This window comes from Lynx rufus, unplaced genomic scaffold, assembly GCF_022079265.1.
Source record: "Lynx rufus isolate CCGP_SWC_20201006 ecotype Redwood Valley unplaced genomic scaffold, mLynRuf1.p SCAF_18, whole genome shotgun sequence".
Lineage (NCBI taxonomy): Eukaryota > Metazoa > Chordata > Mammalia > Carnivora > Felidae > Lynx > Lynx rufus.
Window position 1 is genome coordinate 29801983 of NW_025814832.1, and position 22434 is coordinate 29824416.

The 22434-nt window shown below is 49.6% G+C and overlaps 2 protein-coding genes across 3 annotated transcripts; one reads left to right on the forward strand and one right to left on the reverse strand.

The window, feature by feature from the left end:
* The first annotated feature begins 202 nt into the window (after positions 1–202).
* On the forward strand, positions 203–2146 carry NT5C (5', 3'-nucleotidase, cytosolic). Its single transcript, XM_047081431.1, has 5 exons — positions 203–544; positions 956–1056; positions 1140–1200; positions 1547–1661; positions 1779–2146. The coding sequence occupies exons 1-5, from the start codon at positions 359–361 to the stop codon at positions 1931–1933; spliced, it is 618 nt and encodes a 205-aa protein (XP_046937387.1). The 5' UTR covers positions 203–358; the 3' UTR covers positions 1934–2146.
* Positions 2147–2149: 3 nt separating this feature from the next.
* On the reverse strand, positions 2150–21039 carry ARMC7 (armadillo repeat containing 7). 2 transcript variants are annotated; one of them, XM_047081432.1, is made up of 3 exons: positions 20727–21039; positions 20489–20632; positions 2150–3786 (listed from the first exon to the last, which is right to left on the reverse strand). In XM_047081432.1, the coding sequence occupies exons 1-3, from the start codon at positions 20815–20817 to the stop codon at positions 3425–3427; spliced, it is 597 nt and encodes a 198-aa protein (XP_046937388.1). In that variant the 5' UTR covers positions 20818–21039; the 3' UTR covers positions 2150–3424. The 2 variants fall into 2 exon arrangements, with proteins under 2 accessions (XP_046937388.1, XP_046937389.1); XM_047081433.1 differs by having other exon boundaries at positions 3646–3786; positions 20553–20632.
* Positions 21040–22434: the final 1395 nt, after the last annotated feature.

Below are 22434 nucleotides of genomic sequence, written 5' to 3' on the forward strand. Positions count from 1 at the left end.
TGTGCCGGTGGCCCCGGCACTCGCGGTCGCGACTCTAAGGGCGGAGCCAGCCCCACAGGATTCACCCATCGCAGAATTTGAGATCCGCCCTCGAGCGGCCCACGACCCGCCCGGGTCCGCTTGGGGTGAGCGGGTACGTTCCCCCGCGCAGTTGGGGGAGGTACACGTGCAGGCGGGCGCGCTCTCGGGCCGCCCCGCGCCGCCTCCAGGGGAAAGTCGCGCCCTCCCGCGAGGCTCGGCTCACCGGCGCCCATGCAAATGAGCCCGGTGCGCCCGCCCACCGCGCGCCTCCGGAAGCTGCGGCCCGCGCCTGCCCGCCCACCCCTCCCCCCCCAATCCCTGCCCGGCCTCTGCGGCGATGGCGGCGCGGCGCGCGCGGTCGGTGCGGGTGCTGGTGGACATGGATGGCGTGCTGGCCGACTTCGAGGCCGGCCTCCTGCGGGGCTTCCGCCGCCGGTTCCCCGGGGAGCCGCACGTGGCGCTGGAAAAGCGCCGCGGCTTCCTCGCCCGCGAGCAGTACCGAGCCCTGCGGCCAGACCTGGCGGTAAGTAGGCAAAGGGCGGGAATGCAACGCCGGGTGTCCGCGGGCAGGGAGCCCCAGTCCCCACAGTGTCCCCGGGAGCGAGGAGTTCCGACCCCGCAGGATACCCGGGAGCAAGGGCCCGAACCCCATAGGATGCAAGGGAGCCCGAGCCCCGACCCCACACGGCACCTAAGAATGGGAGCCCACCCCTTGGGCAAGACTGTCTTCCCCCTTTGTTTAACAAAACCCTCCGTTTAGAATCCATTGTTCGCCCTGGACGAGAAAGTCTGTCAGAGCGCTTCCCCCTAAGCAAAATCGTCTCCCCGAGGCTTTGATTTGAAGACCAAAACCCCCCAGGAATCTTTGGAGAGTCCTCACTGGGGCTAGATCTGCTGGAGGCAGAAGCTGGGACAAGAACATGGTATCTTTCAGGACAAAGTGGCCAGTGTGTATGAAGCCCCAGGCTTTTTCCTAGACTTGGAGCCTATCCCTGGAGCCTTGGAAGCCCTGCAGGAGATGAACAACATGCAGGAGTGAGAAAGGGCAAAGAGGGGAGGGGCGGTGGAGAAGAAGGGAGGGCACCACCCTAAGTCTAACCTGCGCCCCTTGCGTGCAGCACCGAAGTCTTCATCTGCACCAGCCCTCTGACGAAGTATGAACACTGTGTGGCCGAGAAGGTGCGGCTGCCCCAGCGCTTGATAGCAAACTGCTTCCTAAATCCTGAGGATTAAAGTAAACTAGCAGAGGGGCACCCGGGGGCTCGGTCGCTTAGGGCTCAGGCTCTGTGCTGAAGGTGCCTAGCCTACTTCGGATTCTCTCTCTCCCTCTCTCTCTGCTCCTCCCCTGCTCTCTCGCTCGTGCTCTCTCTCAAAATAATTAAACTTAAAAAGCCCTTTTTTTAAATAAACCGGCAGAAACACAGGAAGTGTGGGGGGAGGGGAGCAGCATCTCTCAAGGGCTGGAGACCCCACTCCCACCTACTTACTCACTGGCCCTGCTGACCGACCTGTGCCCCCTCCACAGTACCGCTGGGTGGAGAATCACCTGGGGCCGCAGTTTGTGGAGCGCATTATCCTGACGAGGGACAAGACGGTGGTCTTGGGGGACCTGCTCATTGACGACAAGGACACCATTCGAGGTTAGACCCGTTTTCCTGGCAACCTTCCAGGCATTTGGCCTGCTGGATTAGGGAGGGAGTAAAAATAACCAGATTACAGACTGCATCTCCCTACCTTTCTCTTGCATCCTGTCTCAGGCCAAGAGGAGACCCCAAGCTGGGAGCACATTTTGTTCACCTGCTGCCACAACCAGCACCTCGCCCTGCCCCCCACAAGGAGACGGCTGCTCTCCTGGAGTGACAACTGGAGGGAGATCATAGACAGCAAGCGGGGGGGCCGGGACAGTGGGTAGTAGCTGAAGGAAGGGAAGGCAGGCCATCAGGGAACACCAGCAGAGCTGGATGACAGGGCAGTGCCATGGCGGTGGCCACCAGCACCGTGGAGCAGGGAGACACAGTAACCTTGGTTCTCACAAGGCAGCCACCTGGAACCCCACAAGACGGCTGGCAAGGAATCATGGTGGGAAAACTACTCAGGAACCTTTTTAATAAAACACTTTGGCTCACCACTCTTTAAAGGCCCTTTATTTGGGAAAGTAGAGGTACAGGAGCCCTAGGGAGGGCAGCTGGAATGCAGGCTGAGGAGGAGGCTTTCTCGTCCCTTCTCCTGTCCTCAGTCCCACCTCCACACCCATCTGGATACCATGCCTCTTGCATCTGCCATCTTTCATCGTGGCCATGGAGGTCAACCTTAAGGGACTGCAGAAGGGAGGCCAGGAAGCTCCCCATTGCTCCTGAACCCCAACTTCCCATGGTCGTCCCACACCGCTTCCCCTGTGCTGGTCAACATACACTGTGGACTCTAAACCACAGATTTTTGTCAGGAGGTCCTCTGTGTTCCCTGAGCACCACTCTTGCATTCGTGAAGCCCTCCTGAGTCTGAGACTTCCAGGGGCCAGGGACCTGCCCTCACTAACCCAACCCTGATGAGAGAGGAGGAAGGCCAAGGCGTTCAGGCCAGGGCCATGGGGTGGTGAGGGGAGAATATGAAGCTTCAAGGGTCTGTGCCTTATTCTGATGTGTCCTCACCCTCATACTCGTGGTCTTAACACCTGATGGCCACCTTCACAGTCAGCGGACTGCATCACTCAAGAGTAGAGACCAAACCTTCGTCTTTGAAGCCCATGGTGCCCGGCAGATAGGCCTGTGTGGGTAAACAGGTGATCCCGGGCCACAGAGTTCTCCAGGCCGGTGTCCACCATACCCAATGCCCAGCCTGGAGACCTTGTGGTGTAGGTACCCAGCTTCCATAGCCCTGGAGTGGGCATGACCAACTTCCCAGAGCTGGCTTCTCACTTGTATTCCTCAAGATTACTTCAGATACTTCTGTGAAAGGAGAATTCCTATTCCCTCAAGCATGAACAATTCTAATCCCAGGTCCAGCTGCTCCTCATGAAAACCCCCTTCTGCAAGGCCTCTGGATCTAGGGTCCCAGCTGCTTCTCTCTCACATTAGGTTGAGAGCCTGGCTCAAGTGGGGGGTTTGGGGGGGGGGTAGGAGGCAGGCTCTTGACTTCTAGCTGGTTAAGGGTGCAACCTATGGAAATGGCCTTTGCTCTCCTCCATGGGCCTCCAGGTCTGGCTCCCTCACTCATCTAATGCCTCTCATCACAGTGTAAATACGTGTCACACTGAGAAAACTCACCTTTAAAATACCTTAAAGGGCACCTTTTGGGGAGAACACACTCAGTGGGAGCCAGGCTGCTCCCGCTCCCCGAGTCCCCACTGGGATTGTGGTCTTGTCTCTAGCAGTCAGGGTGTCAATGGCCATGAGATCTCCCTGGATCAGGGCTGCTGCAGGGCCTCAGTCCTTGGCAGTGGGATACCCAGGGCAGAGTGAGCCCGCCAGCTACGGGCTTCCGCCACCTGGCTTGGGGAACAGAAGTCTTCGAGGAAGATCTGGGCCAGGTTCCGGAGCCTGGTGTTGGCCGAGAGAGAGAAGCGCAGCATGCACTGCACCACGGGCATAGCAGTCAGCTCAGGGTGGGAGGCAGAGCCTGGCGAGCTCAGGTACATGATTGTGGTGACAGCGGACAGCACGGTCTCCTCGTTGGGACTGGACAGGCAGTTGATGATGAGGGGGATGCCGCCTGTCTGCAGGATGTGCTCCTTGTTGGCCCTGTCTGGACACAGGTTGCAGAGGCCTCCTGGGGAAGGGCAAAGGGAGACTGGATGCTCAGGCCTGGGCATCCTCCCACCGCCCCTCCCAGCTTCTCTCAGCCCACTTTGTCCTGAGAAAGGGCCCAGGCCTATGAGAAGGTGGCCCAGGGACAAGAGATCCAAAGTCCATTCTGGTACCCAGCCCTTCCTTTCAAGGTTCCCACCTGCCCATCACAGCCTAGCCTCAGGAAGTGGGTACCAATCCCTTCCCCTCTTGGTTCAGCCAGTTCAATGGTTAATATGCTTTCCTTTTTTTTTTTTTAAAGCAAAAACACAGGGGCGCCTGGGCGGCTCAGCCGGTTAAGCGTCCAACTTTGGCTCAGGGCATGATCTTGTGGCTTGTGAGTTTGAGTCCTGCGTCGGACAGTTTGAGTCCTGCTGACGGCTCAGAGCCTGGAGCCTGCTTTGGATTCTGTGTCTCCCTCTCTCTCTGCCACTCCCCAACTCATGCTCTGTGTCTCTTTCTCAAAAATATACATTAAAAAAAAAATTAAAGCAAAAAAATAAAATAAAATCTGTAACACATCACTTTACAGAATTAAAAAACATAGGTAAGGTGATGGTCTCACAGGTGTATAGGTGTCAAAACATATCAAATCATATCCTTTAAGGATGTACAGCTTATATTATCTCAATAAAGCGGTTATAAATACTAGAAGCCAAATTACAAGCCATCTTAATCCTACCATCCATTTAACATTTGCTTTTCATTCCTCAGTTTCAAAATATGTGAATAAATATAAACATTTAATAAAAATGTGATACAGGCGCCTGGGTGGCTCAGTTAGTTAAGCGTCCAACTCTTAGTTTCAGCTCAGGTCATGATCTCATGGTTTGTGGGATCAAGCCTTGAGTAGCGTGGAGCCTGCTTGGGATTCTCTCTCTCTGTCTCTACCCTGCTCATGTGTGTATGCTCTCTCACTCTCAAAATAAATAAGCTTATTTTAAAAACAAACAAACAAACAAAACAAAACAAACAAACAGGGTGCCTGAGTAGCTCAGTGGGTTGTGTCCAAATCTTGACTGCAGCTCAGATCATGATCTTATGGTTAATGAGATGGAGCCTTGCACTGGGCTTTGCACTGACAGCACGGAGTATGCATGGGATTCTCTCTCTCTCTCAAAAGAAACAAACGTTAAAACACAAAATAACGTAGGGGTGCCTGGGTGGCTTAGTCAGTTAAGCATCTGACTTCAGCTCAGGTCATGATCTCACAGCCCGTGAGTTCGAGCCCCGCGTCGGGCTCTGTGCTGTCAGCTCAGAGCCTGGAGCCTGCTTCGGATTCTGGGTCTCCCTCTCTCTCTCTGCCCCTCCCTCATTCATGCTCTCTCAAGTGAATAAACGTTGAAAAAAAAAAAAAGCCCCACAACGTATTTGTAAACATCTTTCCAGGCCCACAGATCTACAACCATGGCACCATCTAATGGCCATGCAGTGACTACCTTATGGATGCAGTGCAATTTATTTATTAAAAAAATTTTTGGGGGGGGGTGCCTGGGTGGCTCAGTCGGTTAAGCGTCCAACTTTGGCTCAGGTCATGATCTCGCGGTCCGTGGGTTCAAGCCCCGCGTCGGGCTCTGTGCTGACAGCTCAGAGCCTGGAGCCTGTTTCAGATTCTGTGTCTCCCTCTTTCTCTGACCCTCCCCTGTTCATGTTCTCTCTCTGTCTCAAAAATAAATAAAATGTTAAAAAAAAATTTTTTTTTAACATTTTATTTATTTTTGACAGAGAAACAGAGCATGAACAGGGGAAGGGCAGAGAGAGAGGGAGACACAGATTCCAAAGTAGGCTCCAGGCTCTGAGCTGTCAGCACAGAGCCTGACATGGGGCTCTGGGCTTGAATCCACAAACCAGGAGATCTTGACCTGAAGTCAGATGCTTAACCAATGGAGTCACCCAGGTGCCCCTAGGGAAATGTCTTTAAAGGTTTTAATCCAGTTACCCTCTAGGGACTTCTCACTGTATTTGGGATAAAATCTGAACTCCCCTTTGAGGTCTTCACAGCCTCGCACCATCTAGTCTGTCCTCTCTGTCCCTGTCACTCGCAACAGCCACCACCTCAGCCCATCCTTAGGGCCTTTGGGCCCCAGATTTTCACATGCTGCCTCCCTCATGCTGGGAATCAACCCTTCACTGCTCCCTCACCAGTAAGGTTTCCCTGGAATACCCACTAGCCACTCCCCACCATGACCATGGCACTCGCCTCATCACTGCACGTCTTCTTTATACGCTTAGTATTCCCAGAAACCATCTTGGCAGGTTGGTTTTCTTGCTAACTGCCAAGCCCCACCAGAAGGTACGTGCCTTGAGGTCAAGTCCTTGGTGCTGGGCGCAAGAGGCGCTCCACAAATATTTGTTGCAGGGGTTGTAAAGCAGTGAGCCGGGGGAGGGGGGGGTAAGGTGGGGGCAGGGGCGTAAGGGTGGAATGGCCGCGGGCTGGGACGGCTTCCTGAGGTGTTGCCCCCCCCAGACTGCTGCGGTGCTGGCATTCGAGCTGTGGCTCAGAGCACCTCCGAGGGAAGGAAGCAGCTTAGTGGCGCTCTCAGAGTCACGAGGTGAGGGAGACCAGGCACTCTGGTGGGGAGCTCCCTCCCTATGGGACACTCAGAGGCCTGAGCATATCCTGGGGTCATCCTGTTGACTGCCTTCCTACTTGCTGTCTGTCCCCGTCACTGGACACCATAAGGCAAGGCCCTGCTTTCTGGTTTACTTCCGCAACCCAGGGACCTGCAATGGGGTGCTCTCACCAGACACATGCTGGGAACACGACCGAACCCCATGAAGTGTTGCTATCACCCCTATTTCAGCGGAAGCTGAGCTGCTGAGTAACTTGCCCCGAGTCCCAGGGATGGAAACCCTATGCCACTCTCATGGCACAAGTAGAAATGCTCTGGCAGGCCTCTGGCTTCCCGGACTCACCTACACCACGTCTTCTGAACTACAAGCGGTGAAGCAGCCTCCTACCCACACCGTAGTCTAATGGACCGGGGGCAGAGGGTAGGCTTTATCTCCGCTGTAAAGTATGATAAGATGAATCCTGAGTCACTCTCAGCTAGTGAGTCACCATCACACACAGATGTGCCTGGGCGGGACACTGCCACCCAGGCTGGGGGATAATCAGATGGCACGTGCTGGACGGTGAAGGCAGGAGGAGGCCTCAGGACAGCTGGCCCAATCTGCTCCCTATCTGGAGACCTACGAAGTCTCCAAGGGTGGATCCTGCGCCTGCCAGAGCTCACCACTGCCTGGGGCCCAACCACAGGCACTTCTTCAAGCCCCTCTGCCTTGCTGGCAGCGATCCTCAGAGGGGAGAACACGAAGGTCTGGAAAGAGAGGGGCTTCGGGGGGGCAAGAAGTCTCCACACGAGCACCCAAAATGGAGCCAGAGGACCCAGGAGAAGCCCAGGCCGTGGGTGCTTTGAGCTTTCCCTCCTGAGTCTACCTCTGTGACCCTGCCCTAAAGAACTAAGGAGGGCTGTAGGAAGAGGGTAACACAAAAAACTGGAAGCTTCCTAAACAATGCCCAACAATAGCAGGCTGGTTAGATAAAGTTCAGTACGTCCATCTGATGGAAAATTATACAGTTCTTAAAAATCATGTTTTCAAAGAATATTTAATACGGGAAAATGCTTACAACATAAGGTTGAGGAGGAAAGAAAGTCATCAAACTGTATATACGATAAAAATGCAATAAAAAAAGCAAGCCCAATAAGATGTCACCTCTTCTGAGAGCCTTCTGTGACAGCCCTAACCAGCCCCCTCCCCACCTTCATTTCCTTCCTTGACACCTAATTACTGGTCATCATGTTTATTGAAGGTTGCCCCACTAGACAACAAATCCCACAAGGGTGGGAACTTGGTCTTGTCCCATGCTGTCGCCTCAGGCTGGCATATAACACATGCTCAGTAAACAGATACATTAAAAAAAGACAAGCTGGAAACACAGCAAAATGCTAACAATACTTATTTCTGTGCAGCAGGATTAGGAGTAATTTTTATTTTATTTCCCAAGTTTTCCTCCATGAAAAAAAATTTTTTTTGTAACCAGGAAAAGGATTTAAAAAAAACAAAACAAAAAAAAAGCTGAATTTCACCTAGAAAGTAAAAGCCAGGGCACATGGGTGGTTCAGTCAGTTAACCATCTGACTCTTGATTTCGGCTCAAGTCGTGAACTCGTGTTTTGGGAGTTTGAGCCCCGCGTTGAACTTGGGATCCTCTCTCTGCCCCTCCCCCACACGTGCTCTATCTCTCTCTGTAAAGAGAGCTTTCCTATTCTTCCTTTCTAATTTTATATTCTAATAAACTTTTGCTTGCTGCTCAAAAAAAAAAAAAACCTCATCAAATGACACCATTTTAAAAAATTAATAGACTTAATATATAAAGTCTATTAATATATATTAAGTATTAAATTATATAATAATAGACTTAACATATAAAGAAATATATATTACTGGGGCGCCTGGGTGGCTCAGCTGGTTGAGTGTCTTGATTTTGGCTGACTGACTCTTGATTTCAGCTCAGGTTATGATCTCACAGTTCGTGGGACTGAGCCACACATCAGGCTATGTGCTGACAGTGCAGAGCCTGCTTTGGATTCTCTTTCTCCTTCTCTCCTCTGCCCCTCCCCGGCTTGAGCGTGTGTGTGTGTGTGTGTGTGTGTGTGTGTGTGTGTGTGTGTGTGTTATTCTTTCTCTCAAAATGAATAAACATAACAAAAAAGATTTAAAGTATATTACTATCAATGAAAGATGAACACAATGTAAAAAATGAACAGAGACTTGGATAACTCTGCACAATAGGGCCAGTGTAGGACACAGTGCTCATAGCTACTTCTCAGAGGCAGGATCACATGCCTATCATGGCTAAAACAAAGCAGAACGACAATAGTAAGAGCTGGTGGGAGGTGGGGATGCTGGAATTCTCATACACAGGGGGTATGGGGGTCTCACACTGCATAATGAAGGTGGAAAAGTATGTGGCAGCTTCACAAGTTAAACATCCACCTACCCTAGGACTCAACAATTTCACTTCTACATAATTCTGAGAAAAAGGAGTACATACCTATACAAGAAAACTTGTGTACAAACTAACAGCTTTCTTCATAAAGGCTCTAAATTAGAAACAACTCAAATCTCTAGCAACAGGTGAACGGATGAACAAATTGTGGCATATTCATACGAAGACATGAACTAAGGACACTGTAAAAATATGTATGGATATCAAAAACACTGAGTGAAAGAAACCAGACACAGGAGTACATCCTGTGTGACTGTATGCAGATGGAGTTCAAGAACAGGCAAAACAGGGGCACCTGGCTGGCTCAGTTGGTGGAGCATGTGACTCTTGATCTCAGGGTCGTAAGTTCCAGCCCCATGGTGGGTGTGGAGATCACTTAAAAATAAAATCTTGGGGCACCTGGGTGGTTCAGTTGGTTAAGCATCCGACTTTGGCTCAGGTCATGATCTCATGGTTCGTGAGTTTGGGCCACATTGGGCTCTGTGCTGACAGCTCTGAGCCTGGAGCCTGCTTCGGATTCTGTCTCCCTCTCTCTCTGCCCCTTCCGTGTTCATGGTCTATCGTCCTCTGTCTCAAAAGTAAATAAGAATTAAAATAAATAAATAAAATATGGGGCACCTGGCTGGCTCAGTCGGTTAAGTGTCCAACTGTGGCTCAGGTCATGATCTCACAGTTCGTGGGTTCGAGCCCCGTGTCAGGCTCTGTGCTGACAGCTCAGAGCTTGGAGCCTGCTTCAGATTCTGTGTCTCCCTCTCTCTCTGTCCCTCCCCTATTCACGCTCTGTCTCTGTCTCAAGAATAAATAAACATTAAATAAATCAAATCAAATCAAATCAAATCAAATCAAGGAAGGGAGGGAGGAAGGAAGGAAGGACAGACAGACGGACGGACAGGTAAAACCCATGAGTTAGAATATTGGTTACCTGGGGGGATGGAAGACACTAACTGGGAAAGGGACCTTTCTGGGGAGATGGAAACATTCTAGGTCTTGATTTTAGTGGTTACATAGATATACATATACCTTAATGAATTTAATAATCCAATAAACTGCACTGGATGTTGTGTGGAAATGCTGAATCACTATATCATACACCTGAAACTAATATTACACTGAATTTTAACTAACCAAAATTTAAAACCTTAAAAAAACAAGAAAAAGTTCAAGAAAAAAATTCGTCAAACTGACACTTAAGATATGTGCACGTCACTGTATTTTGATGGTGCTGCCATTTAAACTGTGGTTACCAAACAAAAGGGAGACCAAGTTCTGACTGGCTGATGAAAGTGTTTCAGGCAAACCAGACAAGACAAAAAAAAGAATAAGAGGCAAAAGCAGGGCCCTTCTAGACACACGGAACCACAGAAACCCCCAGGAGAGGCAAAAGAGAAAAACCCCGAGTAAAACCAAGGATGAGAAAGCCGAAGGCTCAGAGAGGTCAGGTAGGGGACCTCAGGTCACACAGCAAGATGCTGCATGCTGTCGCTGATGCTGGGACAGGAAGGTCTAAGGATTGTTCTGGGGAATTAAATGAGGTCATGCCCTAGGAGAGAGTGGCCCAAGACTTTATGCCCTCTGATGACTCAGACGCCTCAGGGCACTGGGCTGGATGCAGCCCATCCCAGATAAAAGTCTTCATCTGAGCCTATTTATTCTTGGGTTTTACTTTAGCATCTTGAAAACAGTTCTTTCTGAAATTTAAATGTGGAGAGACAGAACAGTAAGTAGAGAAAGCTACCATTATGTGTAAAAAGGAGGGGAACAAGGTGACAGGCTTAGAGATGGAAGATAGGCTTCTCTGAAAATGCCTTGCACATAGTTTTGACCTAAACTCATGAATGTTTCCCATAATAACAAACGTCAAATTACATCAAAAGAAGAAAAAACAAGGCTTTTCGTACTTCTGACCTATATTTCACTTCTGGAAATTTACTCTACAGGCATACCCCATACAGGGGAGAAATGACATACAAATAAGGTATTCCACTGCAGCACCACCTGTGAGGGCGAAGTGGAGACAACCTGAATGGCCACCCCTAAATGTGCCCCTGCCTCCGTTGCACAGAATAGCAGGCAGCATTCACAAAGAATGAGGCAGCTCCTTATGGGCTGATACTGCAGGTGCACTGAGACATGATGCTAAGCTAAAAAAAAAAAAAAAAAAAAAAAAAAAGAGAGAGAGAGAAAAGAAAGAAAAAGCAGAACATACATATCATATGCTACCACAAGCGTAGAACTTGCAAAAAGGTGTAAGTGTAAATACACATATTTGTTCATAAATCCTGAAAATAATCTCTGGGAGGATATAAAAGAAACTAGTAAATGGCTGCTTCCAGAAGAGGCTACAGAAGGTGTTACTGTTGACGACATATCCTTTTGAATTCTATACCATGTGAATCAATCATGTATTCACATAAATTAACACACACTAACACACACACACACACACACACACACACACACACACACACACACACCTTGCTTGGGTCCAGAACTAAGTGGAAGGGAAACTGGTCTCTGCAAGTCCAGGAGGGAGGGCAGAGACTGCCCCGGTCCAGCTAGTGTGGAAGGAAGCAGTGGGGTGAGAACACTGATGTCACCCGCTTTCTGTAAGGGGAATCCTGCCACAGACGGATGGCTGAGGAATTCCTTTTTTTTTTTTTTTTTAATGTTTATTCATTTTTGAGACCGAGAAAGAAAGCATGCGCTCGAAAGAGAACAGGGGAGGGGCAGAGAGAGAGGTGGACATGGGGCTCCACACTGACAGTAGACAGCATGACATGGGGCTCAAACCCACGAACCATGAGATCATGACCCGAGCTGAAGTTGGGTGCTTACCTGACTGGCCACCCAGGCACCCCTTCCTTGTTTTTTGTTTTGTTTCATTTTATTTTACGTGAACTCTAAGCCCGTGAGGCTTGAACTCATGACCTCCGAGATCATGAGTTGAGCTGCATGCTCTACCTATTGAGGCAGAAGGTGCCTTTTTAAGCAGAAAGCTGTATGATCCCAGGAGCCTACCTAACTCATCAGTGAGAGAAGCAGGTATAGTGAAGCCCCAGAATATGGAGGATGAAGCAAAGGTGGGCAGATCTAGTTAGATTCCTGGCACTGCCACTGAGGACCTAGGTGACCAGAGCAAGCAACTCAGTTTCTCTAAGCCTCAGTTTCTTTATCAGCAAAATGGCTCAAGATAATTGAAAGAATGTGATCAAGTACCACCACCGCCCCCGCCACCCAGCACGCAGTACATGTGGACCAAGCATGCACCTGTTTATAGCCCCAGAAGCTGGCACAGGGCCATACCTTCAACCCACATGTACAGAAAGAAATGACACATACAGGTAGAGTTTAACAATGAGAATGCACGTGCCCATGTAACCAGCACCAAGGTCAAGAAGGAAAATAGTCAGCAACCCAAAAGCCTCTGCATGTCCCTTCCTGATCCAATTCTCTCCCATCAGAGGTGAACACCTTCCTGACTTGTAATAGTTTAATAATTTCTAATTAACAAGCAGGAACTTTTAAATTTTTAATAAAAAATAATTTTACTATATATACCCCTGCTATACTAATACCATAACTCACTTCCGCCTATTTTTGGATTTTACGGAAATATAGTTACACTGTATGTATTATGTGTGGAGCACCATTTGCTTAACGTCAGGTAAGATTACTACATGTAGCTACAGATTGTTCATTTACCTTGCTAAGTGAGCAGTATGAATATCCCATAATGTCAGCATCCACTCTATTATTGACTGTTTCAAGTTTGGAACTGTTATAGATCATGCTGCTGGTGACATTTTTGCATGTGTCTGCATGTGCATGTACCCTAACCCTATGAATACAATTCTGGGTCATGGGGAGTGCCTGCCTTCAATTTTATTAAGTAGTATTTCCAGGGGGGCGCCTGGGTAGCTCACCTGGTTAAGTGTCTGACTCTTGGTTTCAGTTCAGGTCATGATCTCACGGTTTGTGGGATCGAGCCCCATGTCAGGCTTTGCACTAACGCAAGCCTGCTTGGAATTCTCTGTCTCTCTCTCTCTCTGCCCCTCTTCCACGTGTGTGTGCTGTCTCTCAAAGTAAGTAAGTATTAAAAAAAATTTTTTTCCCCAGAGATTGCTGAGGATTTATCTTTGTCTTTTTTTCTTTTCTTCTCTTTTTTTTTATTTTTTAAATACTGGTCTTTTTCTGAGCACCACCACCATCTGGTGGCAACTACATGTATTGCAGGAAATAGAAACCGGGAAAGTAATTTAACATGAATTCTGGGAAGCCACTTACTTGAACCCCGTTTTATTTATTTTTATGTATTTTTTAAGTAGGCTCCACGTCCAGCGCTGAACTCAAGACGTGAGCTAAGATCAAGAGTCAGACTCTTAACCAATGCAGCCACTTAGGTGCTCCCTGGAACCCTGATTTAGTAACAAAACTGCCAAGTATTCTGTGATATCCTAAGATTCAACCAGTTTTCTTGGAGGCAGAGAATTCTCTTCTGGCATCTCTCTCTCTCTTTTTTTTTTTTTTGTAAGTTTTCTGGCACTTTTTTAAGTTTATTTATTTTGAAAGAGAGAGATACAGCATGAGCGAGCACAAGAAGGGCAGGGAGAGAGGGAGAGAGGGAGAGAGGGAGAGAGGGAGAGAGGGAGAGAGGGAGAGAGGGAGAGAGAGAGAGAGAGAGAGAGAGAGAATCCCAAGCAGGCTCTGCACTATGTGTGTGCAGCCCCACTCGGGGCTCAAACTCATGAACCATGAGATGATGACCCGAGTTGAAATCAAGAGTCAGATGCTTGCTCAACTGACTGAGTCGCCCAGACGCCCTCTCCTGGTTCCTTTGTGTCTCCATACAGCATCTAGGCTGATGCAGTGGTGAACACACTGCATCTAGAACGCGTGAGAGTCAACCAATAGTGCTTTGGGCAAACATTCCCAAATTAATGCCAAAGGCTTCATTTGGAGCAAGAGCTCCAAATTCTTTCACTCATTTGAGTATTTACTGAGATCCAGGCTTTTTATCTGGCTCTCTGTAATTCACCCACTCCCACCTCCCATCCCAAACAAGGGCAGCTCTGGCCCGAACCACTGCTGTCTCCCAGTGGCAGCTCCTCTTAGTGGGCGATCAAGCAAGGCCCCGGGCTGTGCACGGATAGCGTGGAAATGGCAAGGTGCAGTGGAAACAAAGAACAAAGGAAGACGATGCTCTGTGGTTTCAGCATTGGGTCTGCCAGCTGGGTCCCCTGGGCATGGAATTTGGATCCAGGGAGACTGGGTAAATTCCTGGCTCCAGTCATCACTAACAGTGTGAGCCCCAGGCAATGGACCTAACCTCACTAAAGAGCTGTTTCCTCATACATAAAGAGGGCTGAGTCCTACCTGCCTTGCGGCTGGTGACACATTCAGAGACCTTGCAGGCAGTGCTGGTACAAGGTGGGCATGTGCTGGCAAGTAATGGGCACACCGTGGGCAGACAGTAGGCATCCAGAAAGGCAGCTTTTATAACAGCCCCCAACCAGAGCCCTTCACCCTGAGGGGAAAAAGGCAGCCAGGACTACAACCAAAAGGTAAAACAGTTCTACAGTTGTTCTAAACGGGCAAATCCACAAAAGAAAAGGCCAAGAAAGGGGAAGGTACAGAGACTCAAAAATCCCTGCGGGCTACAGGCAACCACCGGAACCAGATTCTTCTTTAAGGTTGTAGTCATCCTCCCCAGGGTATTTCACAGGTCACAGGAAGATGGCCCCCCAGCAAGTCAATGGTCGGGGACCCCGACTCGCCACAGTGCAGCTTTCAGACCTGCCACCACAGCCCACAAAAACAACTGCAGCTGAACCAAAGGGCTGGCAGTCAGGCCCTCAGCCCCCAGGGCGGGCAGAGCCACTTGACAGGAAGTCTCATCTCAGCGCTGAGCGCATCAGCACCACCCCAGGAGCATGCCTGCCACTGTGGTGGGCTGCAAGGGCAGGCGGAAGGAAACCTGCATTCGGACCCTGCCCTGCCATGAACCAGCCGAGAGGCAGTGCTCTCTCCATGCCTGGTTCCTCATCAGTAACATGAAGGGTTTGGAGGAAGTGCCTTTCAACCTTCCACAGACCTAGGAACTGGGAACTCCTCTGGCCTCTTCTAGAATCTGACAGCCTTGGTTTCTGTCCCAGGCTGGCACTCTTTAAACCTCGGGCCAACCCACTGATCCTTCCTAAGCCTCAGACTCCTTATGGAAAATGGAAGTTATGAGCGCCACTTTCAGTGTCTCAGGGTCAGAGGCGACAAAGCACAGAAGGCAGTGCCTGGCACACAGAGGGTGCTCCCTGAGTGCCAGCTATCACTCCACGTCCTCCGAAGTGCGAGAGCACCAACTCTGTAGCTAGGGGGGCCTGGGTGCAGCGCCAACACATGCATTAGGGCCAGGCTCCCTTTGCCTAATGCTGCCCAGACACTCGCTGGGAGGCCAACGATCAACTTTCATTATTTTTTCTATTATTCAGTGTTTTTCCAGAAGGAAAGAACCCCTGAGGCAGACAAGTGGTTCCCCTCGTGAAGGACAGCATGCCATCCCACCTCCTCTTTGGGAGATGAGGGAACTGTTTATCCTCAGAGGGGGCCCTGGACACCAGGCCCTTGGGGTGGAGGCCTAGGGGATCCTGCAGCTGCAGACACTCGATCTCATTTGATTCTCTCAACAACTATGTGAGGCAGGTACTGGTGCTGACATGATGAGAGAAGGCAAATCACAGGCCAGGAGTTAAGCGGGAGAGCCAGGACTTGAACCCAGGCCTGCCTGACCCCAAAGCCCAGCTCTTACCAAACTCACTACGCTCCTTGCCAACCAACGGACACTGGTTTTGGTTCCGTGGGCCACAGGCAATCTAACCCACCTCTTCTCTCTGCCAGGTATTCCAGAACCAACCCCACTCAGGGCTGCAGCAACAAGTCATGGTTCGTGCTCTGCACCTTCTGGGCCCTTCCCTCCCCTTCCCCAGAGATAGGCAAAGCTGGGCTCTGTCCTCGTGGAGATCACAATCTCAGGCCTGCCACAAGCGCCTGTTAGTGGAATAAGCACCCGGCAGCTGGCCATTTAGGGCCAGCGACATTAAGAGAAAAGGAAATGACAGCAATAGCAAAACGTGCACCTAAGTACGACGGGGACTCTCTGTCACGCACAATAAATACAAGAGAAATCTACTCTGCCGACAACCCCATGGAGGGATTCAAGGCTGGGAAAGCTACTATTCTGGGGATTAGGGATCTTGCGCTGGTGGGAAGGAGAGGAAGAGAAAACAAGGAGGAAAAGTGGCAGGGAAAAGCTTGGTGATAATGATACTAACAGAGTAACCAGCTAGACAAAGTACCTTCACGGAGACAGACACACGCACCCGTGCGTCTGTTCCCCTGACAGTCCTGCAGAGTAGGGCAAACACAGGTGAGGGAATGAGTCTCAGAGAAGGGACAGATGGAACTCGGCCACAAGAATCAGCTAGGAAGTGGAACAGCTGGGACTGGGGATTCCAGGTCCAGGGCTTGATCACCCACTCTGGGAAGCTGCCCAGGAGAGCAAGAATCCAGGCCAGGCCCAGCACACCAGGGGCTCAGAGAGCTCCTGCTTTGGGAAAGTTACTTCCTGATCCTGCAAAACCTTTTTTTGGTTGACTGCTCCTTTCATGCAAGTTTTCTCCAGTCAAAAGCTTGAGCCAGAGGAGCTCTACTGCTCCCAGGTGGAGGTTTAGCCACATGCTCCGCAGGGGCCACTGTCACCAGTCAGATGGCAGAAGCTGTGGAGCAGAGGGAGGGGCTGGAGGACGTACACAGAAGAAAATCTTAAAGTGACCGATTGTTTAGAATATTTACTTAGCATAATAACCTTCCAGAGGGACAGAGACACGAGCCAGCACCACTCGTACACCTGGGCAACGGGGGCTCCTGGCCCTGCTTCAGAGGGCTTCACTCTAAGAGCCTTGTCCACAGGTTGAAGAGTCCAGGGAGTCCACCCAGAGCCCATCCTCCTCTGCCCCATCCCTGGAGCTCTAGGCCCTGAACCTGCTCCCACAACTGCATGGGCCTCTTTCCTGGATCCTGACTCCCAGGGGGGTGGACTCGACTGATGGTGTGTGCAACCCCTGTTGTGCGGACACTCCTAAGTCCGAAGGAGTGGCCACAGAGCAGGTATGGACAGAGCCAGGATGTCCACACATAAGGAATGTGAGACCTACTGTGGTGACAAGAGGAGGGACGACCCCCATTTGTACTCTGGCCCCAGGTACCCCAAATAGAAGGGGCCAACCTGGATGGTCTTTCAAAATTTTAAATCACACCTACCTATGATGTATTCAGCGCAAAAAAAAAAAAAAAAAAAAAAGTGTTAGTTAATTCTATCAAGGCCTACAGCCTAACTTCTAGGCTACAGAAGATAAAGGGGAAAGAGGAACAAACTAAATGACACCAGAAAGAGGCAACCAGACAATTAGGAAGGTGGGAAATTCTGCAGAACTGGTCTGGATCCTTTAATATTTAGTGTTACAAAAGAAGAGTCTACTAATGATTAAAAGAGATAACTTATTTTTTAATTTATTATTTTTTTAAAGATTTTATTTTTTAAGTAATCCCTACGCCCAAACTCACAACTCCAAGATCAAGAGTTCGATGCTCCACTGACTGAGCCAGCCAGGCTCCCCAAAAAGTGACAATTTATGTAGTGACTTCCTTCCAAAGAGTACATGGAAAGAGGAGGAAAAAAGAGTAACTTTACAGTGGAGAAACTTGACCAACACCACCTCAGCCAGGTGATCAAAGCCGTCACCCACAGTGAGAAGTCATGCTGAGAGCAGAGCCCCATGACATGGTGTGATGTGATGAAAATGGCACTTAACCTCTGTGGCTGTCCTTCCCCAAACCCATAACCCAGTCTAATCAAGAAAAAGGCATCAGACAAATCCCAGTTAAGGCAGAGTTTACAAAATACCTGACTGGCAATCCTTGAAACCATCAATGCCATAAAAAAAAAGGGAGTGTCTAAGAGACTGGCAAGTCCAAAGGAGCCTAAGATGTGACAACTAAAAGTAATATAGTATCCTGGATGGGATCCTGGAACAGTAAAAGGCTATTACGGAAACACTAAGGAAATGTGAATAGTGTGGACTTTAGTTAATAATGTATCAATACTGGGTTTACTAATTGTAACAAATGTACCATACTAATGTAGGATGTTAATAATAGAGAAGCTGGATGTGGCATATATGGGAACTCTCTGTATTATTCTTGCAATTTTTCTAAAACTTTGCAAATGTGTAAAATACAAAGTTCATGGGGCATCTAGCTGACTCATAGACGGAGCATGCAACTCTTGATCTCAGAGTCATGAGTTCAAGCCCTTCACCGGGCATAGAGCTTAATTAAAAAAAAAAAAATTTTTTTTTTTTTTTTTTTTTTTTTTTTTTTAGGGTGCCTGGGTTGTGCAGTCGGTTAAGCAGCCAACTTTGGCTCAGGTCACGATCTCACAGCTTGTGGGTTCAAGCCCCACAGTGGGATCTGTGCTGACAGCTCGTAGCCTGCAGCCTGCTTTGGATTCTGTGTTTCCCTCTCTCTCTGCCTCTCCCCTGCTCATGCTCTCTCTCTCTCTCTCTTTCTCAAAAAATGAATAAACATTTAAAAAATTAAAGAAATAAAACACGAAGTTCATTTAAAAAGAGAGAAAGACAGAAAGAGAGAAAGAGAGAGCTAAGGAACATAACAACCAGATTAAATGCATGAATTCTGGATTGGTTCCTGGTTTATACAAACCAACAGGAAAATGTCATTTTGGGAACTATTAGAAAAATTTGCATAAGTAGGTATTAAGTGATAATGGATTTATTATAAAATGTTTTTTTCTCAGGGCGCCTGGGTGGCTCAGTTGGTTAACCATCTGATTCCTGATTTCAGCTCAGGTCATGATCTCACGATTCGTGAGACTGAGCCCCACATGGGGCTCTGCACTGACAGCTCGGAGCCTGCTTGTGATTCTCTCTCTCTCTCTCTCTCTCTGCCCTTCCCCAACTGGCAGGCGTGTGGGTTTTCTCTCTCTTTTAAAATAAATAAATAAACCTAATAAATAAATAAAAGGTTTCTTTCTCTATGTAAATAAGATTCCTTTGGTTGTGTAGAAAAACGTTATTTTTTAAGATGTATATTGAAAAATGAACATTTGTCCTCAGAATAAATCCAAACTCTTTTCCATGGCCTAGATCTAAGTCCCTATAAATTCTGGTGCCGCCCACCTCTGTAACCCATTTTGTACCAATCTGCTTCATTCACCACAGCCTGCCACATCAGCCTTCTTTCTGGCTCCTCCTGCTTTAGGGTTCCTGACCATGCTGGGCCTCTTTCTACAATGACTTCCCATGATGGCAGAAATGAAGCAGCTCCCACCTATGCTCTCCATCATCACCCTGTTCACTTCTTTCAGAGGCTCAGCTTTTTTGTTTGTTTGCTCACCATCTGTCTCCCCCTACTAGAATGTAAGTTCCTTGAGGGCAAAGACCTTTCCCCAACTTGTTCCCCATATCTCCAGCATTTAGAACAGTACCTTGCAGGGGCCCCTGGGTGGCTCAGGCGGCTAAGCATCTGACTCTTGATTTCAACTCAGGTCATGATCTTATGCATCCTGAGATCAAGTCCCACATCGGGCTCTGTCTGCACTGACAGTGCGGAACCTGCTTAGGATTCTCTCTCCCCCGACTCTGTCCCGCCCCTTCTCCCTCTCGCAAAATAAACTTAAAGAAAAAAACAAAACAAGAACAGTAACTTCCTCACAGAGTACATGCCCAATAAGTATGTCCACTGAATACTTCATAGGTTTTAGACCATAACAACTACAGAAGTCATAGCCATTCCAAATCACCTCTACGTCTCCTGATATTAATACATTAAGACACAGATGTTTATGGGGCACCTGGGTGGCTCAGCTGGTTCAGCATCCAACTTCTGCTAGAGTCATGATCTCTTGGTTCCTGAGTTCGAGCCCCGCGACAGGCTCTGTGCTGACAGCCTGGAGCCTGCCTCGGATTCTGTGTCTCCCTCTCTCTGCCTCTCCCCCATGTGCACGCTTTCTCTCTTAAAAATAAACATTAAAAAAATTTTTTTTTCTAATAGAGATGTTTAAAAACGGCATTCTAGGGGCGCCTGGGTGGCGCAGTCGGTTAAGCGTCCGACTTCAGCCAGGTCACGATCTCGCGGTCCGTGAGTTTGAGCCCCGCGTCAGGCTCTGGGCTGATGGCTCAGAGCCTGGAGCCTGTTTCAGATTCTGTGTCTCCCTCTCTCTCTGCCCCTCCCCCGTTCATGCTCTGTCTCTCTCTGTCCCAAAATAAATAAAAAACGTTGAAAAAAAAATTTAAAAACGGCATTCTATAAACGTTTTTCCCTTCAAGTGGCTTCAATCCATTCCCTCAATTATTATCTCATCTCTAAGTGGGAGGGAAAGCACGCATGCAGAGGAAGTCCTGGGCATTAGTTGCAGACCTGACTCAAGCTAGCTGTGACCCGGGACAATGTGTTAACCGAGGAGGTGGCACAGACATCGCTGGTACAGACAATGAGACGACCTGCCTTCTCAGCAGAGGGACTGCTTAAAAGATTCCTTTCCCAATGACTCACTTATCTCACCAAGTCAAATTAGGCATCTGGGAGATCTGCCCCATCCTTACCAATAGCAAACTCCACCAGGTTTTCATTCTCCTCCGACAGCGAATCGAGGAATAAATCAAGGACCTGCAGCTGCCGCAGATACTGGTAGTTATTGGGGTCATAGGCGAAGTTGGCGAGGTTGGCCAGTACTTGCTCCTTGGCGTCTGCGGTAGAAAAGCGGCATTGGGGCCAGGTTCGGAACGGCTGTGGCGGCCGGACCACTGCCCCGTCTTCTGCCCCCCACCCTGCCCTTCTCACCTTGGCTCTCCGTCTCTTGGAATTCCGTGACCAGTGCCTGCAGGTATCCCAGGCGCCCGACGTGGGGGTCTACCTTCGGCTTCTGGGCCATGGTCAGGGGGCAGAGGGGGACCGGGGAAGGACAGGAGAGTGGGAGGTGAGGCCGGAAATAGGTTCCTTTCCTGGCCTCAGGTTCTGCCGAAGTTGGAATGTGGGGGTGAGGTGGGGCCTCAGGACCTTGTAAAAACTGGGCGTGAAAACCTAAATTTGGACGCAGGGGACGAGGACGAGGGACTAGCAACACCCAGAGCTTAGCTTCCGAGCTTGGTTTTCTGCTCGATTCCAGGTTTCCGGCGGAAGCCTCACTTAGCCCCACCCGAGAGGGCGGAAGGGGCGGGCCTAGGCAAACAAGGGGCCGGGTCGTTCCTGCGCTCGTCGCGCGTGAGCGGCGCGTTCTGTGCCTTGAGCCCCTGGCTGGGGGCGACGCGCGTCCGGAAGGGTGGTGAAGGGTCGAGGTTGCATCGAGGGGTGTCTCTAAGGGCCCTTGGGAACCCAGAGGAGTCGGAGGGCGCCCATGTGGGGGGAACGTCGAAGCAGAAGGACCTCAAAACTCCCTTTGCACTTGATGAGGGGCGCACACCAACCTCTCAGACCAAGGGACGACTCTGGAATGAGGGCGTCAGTTCCTTGCACCCCAACATGCGTCTTTTGACCATGGTGCCTGTAGTCAGCCCCTGCCCTATGCACACCCCTTGGGACAGGAGTTATGACTAGAATCTGGGTTCTTGGGTACCCTAGCGGCTCTACTTAGGACAGTGGCCCCAAGACCCCTCATCAAGCCCTTCAACTTCTGTGGGGAGCTGATACAACCTGGGGAAGTACATCTCATCCCAAGGTGGCCAGGGGCTTCTCTGCCTCTGGCTGGGCAGAGTAGCAAAGTCCTGGGCGCTAAGGGGCGCAGAGCTTAGGGACAGGATGTACGTGAGCTCTACTCTCCACTGGTCAGGAACTGCTCCAGACCCTCTCTAGAGAATTCCCAGGAAAACAGCTAAGTGTGGATTCTGGAATCAGATGGGCCGCCTTCCTTCATTTCTCTCTTCCTCATTTGTCCCCTCCGAGAGACTCAGGGGCTTTCCTCCTTGGAGAACAATTCTCAGTCCTTGGTTTTGTGCTGAGGGCAGCACCAAGACTTACTCTTCTCTGCCCAGCTCTGGCACGGAGTAAATGCTCAATATTTGTGGAAGGCATTCTTCCCAGAGATTATTGCCACTCTTGGCTGGGGGCAGATGAGGTTGAATTTCCCTCTGCTGAATGTTCACTGGTATCTTTTTTCCTTAAAAGAAATCTGTTTCCAGGAAGTGGGCCTAATAGGGGTTGCACACTTCAAAGCCTGGTGGCTACTAGCACCAAAAGCATCCACCTTCCCACCAGTCCCAACTCTCTCCTTTTCCACTCAGTTAAGATGGAGGAGACAGGACCTGGTAAAATGTGTCCAAGCATTTCCCCTTCGGTCCACAGGCTGTAGATGGTGGCCAAGCACAGGACTGGGTGAGGAGCAGGAAGGCAATGGGGGTCTTCAGGATCAGATTTTTCAAACAAGAAGAGACTCTGATTCATCCAGTTCATCCAGGCCAACCTCCTCCTTTTTTTTTTTTTAATTTTTTTTTTAACGTTTATTTATTTATTTTGAGACAGAGACAGAGCGTGAACGGGGGAGGGTCAGAGAGAG